The sequence below is a fragment of the Chelonia mydas genome, chromosome 16, assembly GCF_015237465.2.
Source record: "Chelonia mydas isolate rCheMyd1 chromosome 16, rCheMyd1.pri.v2, whole genome shotgun sequence".
Lineage (NCBI taxonomy): Eukaryota > Metazoa > Chordata > Testudines > Cheloniidae > Chelonia > Chelonia mydas.
The window spans coordinates 21561880-21575100 of NC_057857.1; the positions used below are offsets into that span (position 1 = coordinate 21561880).

At 41.7% G+C, this 13221-nt stretch overlaps 1 protein-coding gene across 4 annotated transcripts; it reads right to left on the minus strand.

Annotated features, from left to right (window-relative positions):
* Positions 1–3912: 3912 nt before the first annotated feature.
* PDCL (phosducin like) lies at positions 3913–12311 on the minus strand. Of its 4 annotated transcripts, none has more exons than XM_037879892.2 (5): positions 12226–12311; positions 11596–11659; positions 6905–7076; positions 6163–6344; positions 3913–4687 (listed from the first exon to the last, which is right to left on the minus strand). In XM_037879892.2, exons 3-5 carry the CDS (start codon positions 7068–7070, stop codon positions 4136–4138), a joined length of 900 nt encoding a protein of 299 aa, XP_037735820.1. In that variant the 5' UTR covers positions 7071–7076; positions 11596–11659; positions 12226–12311; the 3' UTR covers positions 3913–4135. The 4 variants fall into 4 exon arrangements, with proteins under 4 accessions (XP_037735820.1, XP_037735821.1, XP_007061029.2 ...); XM_037879893.2 differs by lacking the exon at positions 12226–12311 and adding an exon at positions 12163–12223; XM_007060967.4 differs by lacking the exon at positions 12226–12311 and adding an exon at positions 11742–11847.
* Positions 12312–13221: the final 910 nt, after the last annotated feature.

The window sequence follows — 13221 nt, forward strand, 5'->3', positions numbered from 1 at the left end:
TAAATGCATTGGTACTATTCTTTGTATCCCTATGCTAGTCAATCCAGGCTGCCTTACTTCCATGAATCCAGCCACAAAGGCTGTAGGGGTGAGAGAGGGAGAGGGAATAGCTTTCTGTAAATCATAATGCTGCGATCTAATTTATAAAGCGCGCTCAGCACAGCACAGACAAAACACGAAAAGGTCATCAGCAAAAATTAAACCATCATAACACATACTTGAAAAGAAACTCAAGAGTCAAAAGCTGCTGCAGGAGGAAACCAGTTCCCATAACATAAAGCAGCAGCATTTAGTAACAATAATGATCACTAATGAACAAATGGAGCCAGCCAGTTCTGGAGGTTTCTCTCCTGTAGCATGAAGTGGGACCCGATCTGCGTTTTTTAGGGACGATGGGAACGTTCAGGCCCATGTTGCTGGGCAACCGAGACAGTCACAGGGATGTTTTTTAAAAGGCTTTTGTCATTTTTAACAAAAGATGGAAAAAATGATTGTGAAGCCTGCGTGGAGGGTTTTTTGTCACCCCTCCCGCCATATATATATATTTTTTTGCTGCTTGAGTGCATTCTAATGATGCTGAGTACAAAGATGTGCTCCCAACAGCTGCTACAAGAGTAAAACCAAAATGACTGACATAAGAAGGCAGCTTTTGTTTTATCTGAACTTTCAGTGTAGAAACTAGGCAACACACTTCAAATTGGTGGGAAGGTACCCGCAACGCCTCGTCAAGGATCTACAGCTTGTCCTGAAGGACGACCCATCACTCTCACAGATCTTGGGAGACAGGCCAATCCTTGCTTACAGACACCCCACAACCTGAAGCAAATACTCACCAGCAACCACACACCACAACAGAACCACTAACCCAGGAACCTTCCAACAAAGCCCGTTGCCAACTGTGTCCACATATCTATTCGGGGGACACCATCACAGGGCCTAATCACATCAGCCACACTATCAGAGGCTCGTTCACCTGCACATCCACCAATGTGATATATGCCAGCAATGCCCCTCTGCCATGTACATTGGCCAAACTGGACAGTCTCTACGTAAAAGAATAAATGGACACAAATCAGACGTCAAGAATTATAACATCAAAAAACAGTCAGGATAACACTTCAATCTCTTTGGTCACTCGATTACAGACCTAAAAGTGGCAATTCTTCAACAAAAAAACTTCAAAAACAGACTCCAACGAGAGACTGCTGAATTGGAATTAATTTGCAAACTGGATACAATTAACTTTGGCTTGAATAAAGACTGGGAGTGGATGGGTCATTACACAAAGTGAAACTATTTCCCCATGTTTATTCCCCCCGCCCCCATTGTTCGTCAGACATTCTTGTCAACTGCTGGAAATGGCCCACCTTGATTATCACTACAAAAGGTCCCCCTCCCTGCTGGAAATAGCTCACCTTACCTAATCGCTCTCATTACAGTGTGTATGGTAACACCCATTGTTTCATGTTCTCTGTGTATATAAAATTTCCCCACTGTATTTTCCACTGCATAATGAAGTGAGCTGTAGCTCATGAAAGCTTATGCTCAAATAAATTAGTTAGTCTCTAAGGTGCCACAAGTCCTCCTTTTCTTTTTGCGGATACAGACTAACACGGCTGCTACGCTGAAACCTCACATTAATATTTGTATGAAGTGAGTTGGTTTAGTTTATTTATTGGCTTAAAGAAGATTTTCCACAACATAGCTGTTCAGTCAATGTAAGGCCAAATTCAGCTCTAACTTCTGCCATGTGTGGCCCCTGCGCCTCTAGGTTATATCAAATCACAATGGGTGTAAATGCAGCACAGAATGTGGTTGGTTGTGAAGGTCTGTTGTAAATTTTGTGGGGCAGAGACTGAGTCTTCCTTTCATACACTGTGCTCAATAAATAATGCACATCAAAGAGTCCTCATTTCCTGTAGTCTCCTTGTACAGTCAAGTTGCTGTGGTCTCTATATCCTAAGCTCTTGTAACAGAATGTTCTGACATAGCCATGGCAGTAAAAGGAAGCAATTTTAATTTAAGTGACTTCTACTGAGAAGAAATAGTGGATCAGTTCTGGTTGCTCACAAAGAACTAAGGTCATAAAGACAACCGAGTTCAGCTGAGTCCAAGTGTTAAAGAAGCCAACAGGGGATGGTGCGAAATTTTAGCTCAGGCCCCATTAGCCCCCACATGGGCGGCATGAATCAGGGCTTTGCAGAAAGTGGGGAAACCACAGAAATGGCTTCTCTATTTCTCCCAAGTCTGAGACATCATCTACTGGGACACTAAGAGATCCAGATGCAGAAGATTCCTTTCCAGTCTCTTTTGTGTGTATGTTTACAGCGTTGTTGTATCCATGTTGGTCCCAGGATATCAGAGAGACATGGTGTGTGAGGTATATTTTGTTGGACCAGCTTCCGTTGGTGAAACAGACAAGCTTTCCAGCTTACACAGAACTCTTCTTCAGGTCTGGGAAAAGTACTGAGAACTCCATGTACGCTGGAAAGGTTGTCTCTTTAACCAACAGAAGCTGGTCCAATAAAAGATATTACCTCCCTCACTTTGTCTCTCTATTTATGTGTATGTCCTTTAAATTCAGGGATAGTTCTCAACCATAATATTCCAAAGCACCTAGCTGAAAGGTGTGATATGAATAAACTGGGACGGGAACAGAATTTAGTACTGATTTAACATACATTTCTGAGGGAATTTTACAAATGGTGAGTGAAATCCTGGCATCATCAAAGTTAATGGCAAAACTCTCTTCACCCTGTATTTTGTCACTGGGATGTCATACAACACTCCCACTTTTCGCTACTTGTGATGGGTTGCTTTTAACGCTGGCCTCCCTCTGCTCAAGTAACCATTAGCAAACCCATGGATCAATATTTTAAAAGGCTATAGGGAGCATCATTTAGAGAGTTCTGAACGAAGAAAGATTCTCACATTTAGATCCAATATAGGGTTAAATAATGAAGACTGCTGTCCCACTAAAGAATAACTTTTAGGATGGAGTGGTGAATTGTGCTAGTTATCAGGTGAGAGGGGGAAATACTCTACACTGTCAAAACTACAAGACTTTTGAAGAGTGGAACATATAAGAGACAGGGAATGGGATATGGGGCCTTTCACTTTTGATTCACTGGTGTGAATCCAGCTTCAGGTTAGTAATGATTAAAGCTGTTCTTGTAATGGACCGTCTTAGAAGCTCATGGTCTCAATCCTATTCCTTTTGTGTAGGTGTCCACTTAAAAAAATAATAAATAATAATAATAATAAAATAAATAAATCACCTTCTCCATTGGTAGCCCTGCCGACTCTAAGCAAACAAGCAAAAGCCTGACTGAATGAACAAACAGGGATTAGATTCCCCCATGTCAGGGTTCACATGACGTTTCCTGTGCCACATCTCTTCCCTAAACAGAGGACGTCAGTTCCCAGGCCACCAAGCCAGGACTTTCTACCAGCACCAATTAACCGTCTATATCAGCGGTTCCCAAACTTGTTCCACCGCTTGTGCAGTGAAAGCCCCGGGCGGGCCGAGCCAGTTTGTTTACCTGCCACGTCCACAGGTTCGGCCGATCGCAGCTCCCAGTAGCCGCGGTTTGCTGCTCCAGGCCAATGGGAGCTGCTGGAAGTGGCACAGGCCGAGGGATGTACTGGCCAACGCTTCCAGCAGCTCCCACTGGCCTGGAGCAGCGAACCTGCGGACGCGACAAGTAAACAAACCGTCCCGTCCCGTCAGGGGCTTTCCCTGCACAAGCGGTGGAACAAGTTTGGGAACCACTGGTCTATATAATTCAAAGGATGAGATTATATGTAGAACAGGACTGACTATGTAAGAGGAGCTGCTGAATAACCACTGGCAATCAATTTAAGATTTGCTTCACATTTATACACTTCAAAAACACTTTACTAGGTGCAAGACACTTTTAGTTTCCATTTTATTGAAGCAATTTAACCAAACGTTAAGAATTCTTTACATTACATATAATAAAGGCTCTTAAAGTACTAATGGGCTAAAAGCCAAAGTGCATGGGAAGGAGAGGAAAAATATACAAAAAATACGGAAAAGAACAAATGAACAATCTACAGCAACAAGAGACCCCACAGGGCAACCCCAGCTTACTGAACCCTTTGTTCACTTTTTTCAGTCTATCTCCAAATCACTGTCTTCACTGTAACATGCAGATGGGTTACATATGGAAGTCAGGAGCAGCAGATCCTTCTCTGGGAGCAGACCACACTCCTGTAAAAAAGCCTCCAGGTCCACGGCAAAAAAATCTTCTCCAAGCTGGTCGGTGATTCGGACGAAGTTGCCAATGAGCTCCCCTCCCTTATAGATGAGCAAAGCAGGTAGAGCATTATTCGTAAAGCGAGTGCTTGCACCAATCAGGGAACTCTTTACTCGACAAAATTTGACTGTTGGGTACTCAGCAGCAAGACAGATCATGCAGCCATTCACAGATTCAGAGCCAGGGATGTCATCTTCATAGATGTGGATCATGATCAGCGTGTTCTTGTGTTCTTTATCAACGGTGTCCAAAAACCCTTCCCCACTGCTGATCTCAAAAACCTGCTTAAACTGCTGCCCGCTATGCAGCTGCTGCCTCATCTCCTCCATTCGCTGCTTCCTGTACTGCTGTAAAAAGGCTTCATCATCTTCGCCATCATGAATCATGTTATATTCTTGTAAAGTCATCTATAACGTGCACAAAGAAACGTCATAAACGTCATAAACACACCAGAGAGAGAAATCTAGAACTCCATACATGTTACATGCAGTTAGTATTTATATCAAGGATGGACAGAGTTTGACCTGCATCATTCTTCATCGTTAATACCCAGGCACAGACCATGGAGGCTAGACTTCCCACCATAAGATACTCCATTTTGGTCCATCTGGAAAGTACATCTACATGGGGACTTCTAGCCTCCATAGGCTGGATTAAAAGTGAGTGACTATAATGTGCTCCTATTTTATTCAAATTAGCTATGGCCACGTGCCCCAAGTAAGCTGCCAATACGGCTCTTAGATGGGCAGCTTGGACATTATTTCCAATTTGAGTGGATACTGTCAGATTCCTAGTTTGTTTTTTCATCTTTTTTTCCTAAGTAAATAGAGTAAATCTCTATTAGAAACTGAACATTTATTTCCATACCAGATTTATTTCCTTGGCAAAAATAAATGTTCCCATGTTTTCTCTGGCATTGGAATTAACTTGGGTTTTGAGGTTATCATCTTTCAACATCTTGCTTCATTAAGAATTAGTCATCATGCTCTAGGTGTAGGGTTTGTTAGTTTAGTGCTGTTGCAGTCAGCAGGGGAACACAAAAAAATCAGTGAAAAACAGAGATTATTTCAGGCAGAGAGAAAATCTCTTTGGAAATGTGAAGTTCATGTAAATTAAAAACAAACAGATACCTAAAATTCAAGCAATTTCCCCCCATTATCACTTTATGATCTTAAATTGTTGGGCATGAGTGACCAAATGTTATTAATAACTCATGAACATAATACTGGTTTATTGTCAAATAGCAGCACGTATCAACTTTAGCAACCTGTTCAATCAGATTCATAGGAACTGGTAATACAAGTCAATTGACCAAAACATCCCACTTAACTTTTAAATAATTTACCACCTCTGCCATTTTCTGCCTTTGATGTCTAATGCTTTCCTATCAGTTTGAAGACTAAGCTGATCTCTTAACATTCATTTACCGTACATTATAATCAATCAGGCCTCCTGGAAAGCAGACAGTCTTACACAACTCTCATTAACTTACAAGATGAAGATATTTTTCAGGCACAGTTGCTGCATTGTTCCCCCCCTTTTTTAAACTGTTTCGCAAACTTGGAAATGAATTTGATGAATGCATGCAAGGAAAATACACTGTGTCTGATACAGACTCCGTCAGTAGTCTTGGGCCAGTCACTTATTACTTAACACTTAAGTGTACAACATCTTCAAAGTACTGCACAAACATTAAATCATCTTGACACTACTTCTGGGAGGTAGGTAATCATTGTGCTCGGTCTCAATTTTTCCACCTGTTAAAAGCAATAATAAATAACTACCATGCAACTACCATTCATGATTTTTTGCAAAGCAACTGAAAAACAGAAACTGCTAAAATTTATTAACACAGAAGGCTCTTACTGTGCTCCTAGGTTACCTTTCCATTGATTTTTTCCTGAAGTTCTTTCTGCTTCTGTTTATCCTCCTCTTCATCCAAGTGAGATCTGCAAGTCATGGATAACTTTTTTATAAGTCGTTCCATCTCTCTGCACTGCTCCTCTCGCTGCTCCGTCTCCAGCTGCTTGAATCTTCGCCAATCATTTATGACACCCTTTGGACCTGAAAGTAAAACATGCAGGTATTTTGCTTAGACAGAAACAATCTTTGTCTATTGCACTTTCCATTCAGGATCTCAGAGTCCTTTACAAATAGCAGTTAAAGGACAGACCATGTTTTAGGCTTATTGTATATTGCTCAATACGCTATAATAAAGCATAGGAATGGTAGCAAGTAACTCCCCATTTCTGCAGTTGACTCTTATGTCCTTGAACAAGTCACTCAACTTCGCTGTGTCTGTTTTCTTATCTGTATAATAGGCATAAAGCTTACCTACCTATATTACTTTCCTATTAATCTCAAAAGGATGTTGTGAAGATTAATATCTGTACCGAGTTTTGACACATTACCACCATCCAGGTTTAGAGGTATCCTCCAGCAGTTAGTATGGAAATGTGTCCTCATCAATTTCACCTTGCTATTATCCTGTTGCTGGGGCCTAATGAAAAGTGCTACTCTTGAATGTCCTATTTAGGTATGTCCCAATTGTGTGGGTACGGATTCCTCTCTCCCAGTACTGGACAGGCATGCACAGGAGGATAAAATACTTTATGTCACAGTACCTGTGTTAACTGCAGTGCCATCGCTACTCAGCTCCACCTCCCCACCAATCGTGTCAGGAACGGTGCTCTCTCTGACTGTATCTTCTTTCTCACTGTCCTCATCTTCACTGCTGCTGTAGTAGTACTGGAGCTTCTCACCAAGCAGTTTATCATCTAAAGTAGTCATTGTATTCTAAAAAGAGAGGGATAGGTCAGCATCAATGCATCTCTGCTTTATACTAACACACACACACACAATATCAAGTATCACCTCAAATGTATAGCATTAGCCCTATACTCCTCCAGAGAAAAACATGAAGGTTGGCTATTCAAATGAGAACAGTTTATAAACCATTACCAACAAGACTATGCTGCAACTAGCCAACCTCTTTGTGAATGAATTGATAATAAACACATCTGAAATGATGAGTAAACCAAAAACAAACAACAAAAAGCTCTTTATTACAGTTTTTTCTTCAATAGATAAAGTATGAGGCATTCAAAATATTTATTCAGAGAGGATAGTTCTGTTCATTAACAATGGTTCAAGATCACTACATACCCAACTGTAAAACCTGCGCCAATTACATTTCCTTCTGGATTTTTTACATTTATTAAATTTCAACTTCTAGTATTGTGCGCACAATTATTAATCTTTTAGCAATGGCGAATGATGATCGGAACATGATCAATGAGATTAATAGTTGTATGCACTTTTGATAAGGTATCAAAGCCACTAATGCAATTAAAAGCTTGCAGTGAAAATACAGAAAAAACAGGAATGTTACAATACAGTTTTTAAAAATTTTAGAAGTTAAATTCTAACCCTTATTCCTTACCCCCACCCTCCCTTACAAAGAAAAGGAGACAGTGCGCAGTATCAAGTTGTATCTCAAGAAATATCCTTCAGGGTTTCTTTTAGACGCTTATCTCTAGGAGATTATTACTAAACATGAAAAATTCTATGTAGGCTCCAAGTTGGCACCTGGTCTCTTTCCAGAATCAAACAGAATCTCAGCAAACCTCCAGCAAATCTCTTTTCTCAAATTTGCGTAATGCAAGCGTGGAAAAAGAAAGATATATATTTTAACCAATGGTGCTTTGTGTACTAACAACTGTTAGTTTCCAAGGTCATTTCACAATAAGGATAAGCTCTGTAGCAAGAGGGGAACTCTGCTTTTCGCATTAGTCTGTGTAGTTGCAAGTCTGCAATTTTTACAAAATATAATTATATTTATAATTTATATAGTACCAGTGAGCAAATAAATCATTATATTTGGCAAATAAGTTGTTTTTGTTAATCTGCCTATGCAGGACTCGCAAGCAGTTAACATTTCACAAAGCTCATTTTCACTTTAATAAAACTCAGTTGTAGCATATTACGCAAATTGATAATGCTGGCACCTCAGATACTAACAGAAGTGCTACAACAAGGCTTGGAAGAATTAGATTTTTACTGGTAAATATTGATTTCACCACACAGACACAAACCAGCAAAAAATATTTACATCGATAATAATCGAAACATACAGATAGGCAAAATAAGAAAAATACTGCTTGAAAACTTATTAGTTTGATTTAAGGATATTTATTTTGTATATGAGGTTGATAATTTGTGTTTTAATGGTTATAAAGCTTTAACTTCTATCATTAAACCATTATTGTCTAACCCTCTGGTAGTTTCCCACAACTACGAACATTTAAATAGATATATATATTTTAAAAATGCTTAAAAATAATCAATATTATCAGTCAAAACTAAAAAAGTTAAAAATTGAATTTGCCAAGCCAATATGTACTAATCACAATTGCCCTTACATCCATCAATTGACCTGAGTTACACCATTTCTCCATCTAAATACCTTTCTGTTGGCTAGAGATTAGCCAATGACAGCAGGAGGAGGATATTCCCTGAAAAGCTATCTGGGGTATTAGTAATTTACACACACCCTCTCAAACCAAATGGGTGTAAGAGCAAACAGTGTCAAACATAAGAGACCATAAACTGAATTACTGCCTCAGGCTGTAAAGAGAGTTCAGTGCTCCACTAACAGCTTCCACAATTCTCCAGGGCTGATGGAATAAAAACAATTCTCCAGGGCTGATGGAATAAAAGCAAACCCTTCACTGGTGTGAACTGCAATCCTGAACAGCCTGCTATAAAACTGAGTAACCTATTTCCAATTTTTTTTTGGGGGGGGGGATGAGTGTGTGTGATTGACTCTATATCATATGTTGATGAGGTGGACCTAATTGTCTTTATTTCTATGACAAGGGCACAATCTATAGTGTAAGGAGAAAGTAATGTTTTTAGGTTTTCTATCAACCACTAGCAGTATCTGCAAACTGTTGAAAGTAGGATTATGCAGATTAACGAGTAGATAGCCAGATGATTCAGGCTAAAAGGTGATGATTACTGAGATTATTTTTCAGAGTAGAGAAAAATTACACAGAAGATATGGCTTGTATCTACCCTAGAGAAACACAGAGGTAACCAGCTAGCATTTTGGATAAGGTACATTGTCAAATTTGACTAATAGCACAACACAGCACACAGTCAAAAGACAGCTGTATTTTTCTAAGTGTTCATCCATATATGAAACAGGGCTCATGGAGAACGGAAACCAAGGAATTAAAGAAGTTAACGCCCTTAAAACCCCCTGCCAGCTTTAAACTGAGCCAGAAAGTTGCTCTGTCATGCTGAATTTAGGTATTCTATTTTATTTCCATGTACTACTGGAAAGTGTTTAGAGATCCTTAGCATTATGTCTGCTCAAGAAATTGAAGTGTTCGATTACATTCAGGAGACCTGGGATTGGAGGCGATTCCCTGTTCTGCAAGAGGTAATTAGTTTTGCTTAAGGGCTTGGTTGTGGGAGAATTCTGATTTCTTTTTGCCTTCTCTTCTGCTTGCACACCAAGCAAACTATTTTCCAATACAGAGAAAAGGCAGAGCAAAAGAAACCAGGAAAAAAAAAAGTGGGTACCATGTATGCCTGAGGCCTGTATCCTGACACAAAATTCCAATTCTTTCCTGTGTATCAAATGGAACTCAAATTAACAACGATTAATTTACAGGTATTTTCTAGTTATAGTGCACCATCTAACAGGCAGATTTATGTACAAAACAGAGATATTCTGCTTATTTCAAATTAACTCAGAGATAGTTACACACATGATAAAGCAAGTCTGCAACTATATGTCTTCAAACGATCACTTCAGTTCTTGCAAGCTAAATAGGATTGGATTGGGTCAGTTCTCAGTTGCAAGACTACCACGGTACAACCCTAGTTCCGCAAAAAGTCATTTTGGTGATTCTGTAGGTGGTTCATTTCTCTTTGAGTTGATAACAAAAAGCATCTCAAGTCCCTCTCTAGTATGGTGCTTTTGTTGTGTACATAGGGGAAAACTTTAGAAGATCACTCCTGTGCTACCATAAGACAACATTTAATAGTTAACTTATTTATCAATAAATGCTGGCATGTGTTGATTTCATTGTACAAACACAAATTGAAAAACATATTCCCACCAAAAATAAAAATGTACGGATAGGCAAAGCCAGAAAAATACTGCTTGAAAACTTTTATTAAAGGATATTTACTTGGCATATTTTGACAATTTGTGTTTTAATGGTTATAATGCTTTAACTTTTTGAATCGGTGTCTAATATCATTACATAATAATGTCTGACCCTCCCCATAACTTCTCGCAACTCTGAAAATTGAAAGAAAAAAAAAAGATTAACACCCATAAGTTTCCACAACTGTGAAAATTTAAACTGATAAAAATTAAAAAAAATGCTTAAAAACAAACATTGACGTCATCTACCAAAATGATAAAAAATAAAAATAAAAATCAAATTCTGCCAAACTTAGCTATAATGTTTCACAGAGATCTAATTTGTGCTCAACTTCTATATTTGGTATCTCTATCCAAAACTGGCCTGTTGTTCCTTTTTACTTCCTTTTTGTTTAAAAATTAATTTCAAGACAGAATATTTTAGCACACCTGAAGTTTTTGCCATCAGCAGGAAACCATACAATGGTTTTGACACTTTGCAGATATGAATGTAGATGAAGCCAGTCTCCTGGTCCGTGCTGTTCAAATGCAATGGATTTATTGCAGAATTACTAAACTCAGATTAATGTTATTAAAAATGAATCTCTAATCAAACCAAGTTTATGCCTGCACTGTTTCTGGCTGTTTGCCCCATATATGGCCTACATCTGGGCCTTAGAATGAGGGTGGTCATGTGTACCAGGGAAGAACAAAGGTGGCTCTGAAGACAAACATGGAAAGGAAACAATGTCCTCCTACATTACCATATTTATTAATAGGTTTCAGAGTAGCAGCCGTGTTAGTCTGTATCTGTAAAAAGAAAAGGAGGACTTGTGGCACCTTAGAGACTAACAAATTTATTTGAGCATAAGCTTTCGTGAAGTGATACTGTAGCTCACGAAAGCTTATGCTCAAATAAATTTCCATATTTATTAACGTTACCTGAGCAAAGGGAACAGGAAACCAGTATACACAGCCTGTATCTACAAGAAAACCTGAACGGAATAAATGCACATGTAGCTGGTCACAGTAGAAGAAATGATGGGAAAAGTATTTTTTCCCTCCTTGTTTTGTACAAACATTTTAAATAAAAGAAAGAAAGAAAGAAAGAAAACGGGCTGGGTCCGTAAACTAAAAACAAATCAGGAGACTCACAGTTCCTGGCTCGTTTGCAGGGCTGACCTCTGGGCCACCTCTCCACCAGTGCTGCTCTCGCTGACTGTAAATGCAGATGTAGGAACATGTCACAAAGGGACCGAGAAGAGCTCTCTGTGTAGCCGATATTTCTCACCATGTTTTACCTTCAGCCTCCAACCCCAACAGCTCTGGAAAGTGCCCGGCCTGGCTACGGAGCTGTAGGCACAGCAGCTCCAGAAGGGACCCTGGACCACCCCCCCTCCCCCGACCCACCAGCATCCCCCTCCCTCGCAGACCACCCTCCCGACCCCTCCCCCCCACCCACCAGCACCCCCCTCCCTCCCAGACCATCCCTCCGACCCCTCCCCACCAGCATCCCCCTCCCTCGCAGACCACCCTCCCCCCCCCCACCAGCACCCCCCTCCCTCCCAGACCACCACCCCCCCGACCCCTCCCCACCAGCACCCCTCCCTCCGACCCCTCCCAGACCACTACGCAGATCCCCTGCCCTCCTGGGCGTCCCCCCAGGCCCCTCCTGCCCCCAGCGCCCCCGCTACCCAGAACCCGGCCCCGCCCCTCTGTCACCTCCCGGCCGGCCCCCGCCTCGCCCCCCGCGCGCGGCCTCAGGGCGCCGCCGCCCGCACCCACCGCTCCGCGAGGACGAGCCGCGCAAAGGAGGCCGGGAAAGCAGGGCGGCCCCATTCAGCGAGGGGCGGGGCGGGAGAGAGAGACGGTCCCTTGCTGGCAATGGTACAACCCGGCGGCAAGGCACATTGAGCGGACGGGAGCGCAACCACCTCCCAAAAGCGGGTGGGTTGTTTTCGCCTCGCTAATCGGGACGGGCAGCCCGCGCTCAGCGGCACGCGGAGCTCCAGCAGCTGCCCTGCTCTGACCCACCGGCCCCCCTTCCGCCGGGAATAGAACCCAGGCGTCCTGACCCCCCCCTCCCCCCGGGACTAGAGAGAGTTGGGATGCCCCGCGGGCCGGGTTTGAGCTCCTCCCGCAGCTAGAGCTCCTGGGGCTGCAGCCGTGGGGCCCACCGTGGGGCTGGGAACGGGCACAGCGCCCCCGGGAAAAGTCCCCGAGCGGGGACAGCGCTCTCCCTAGGGACCCGGCGGAGCATCTCCGTCACCCTGAGGAGACTTAAACCTCAAGCCGCCTTATAAGAAATGGAAAAGGGAGGTGGAGAGTTTTTGTTGCTTTAAACATCATGATGAAGAACAAGCTTAAGCTTTGTCGTGATGGGCGTTGGGGGCCTGGACTGCTCAAGACCCGAATGCTTGTGTAGGAGGAACTCTTGGAGTTGGCTTCTTGAATCCCTTTCATGCTGTTTCACAGCTGATAGGCCTTGATGAAACACAGGAGCCTTGTCGTACAAACGGGCTTATTCAAAGTGATACAAGCTACAAAAGTGAGATTTTGGAAATGCTGCCGTTTTCATAATGTAATAAAAATACTGAAATTATAAAGAATTAGTAATAGTGTGTAATAAGCATGTCATAAAAAACAAATTTTGTATTTCCAGAATCACTGCTTTTTAAATTTATACTCAGGTAAAGGAGAAAATCCCTGCAAATATTCATTTTGATGAGGGGGCTCGCGAGACTTGACATTTTAGTGAAAGGGGTTCACAGGTTGTTAAAG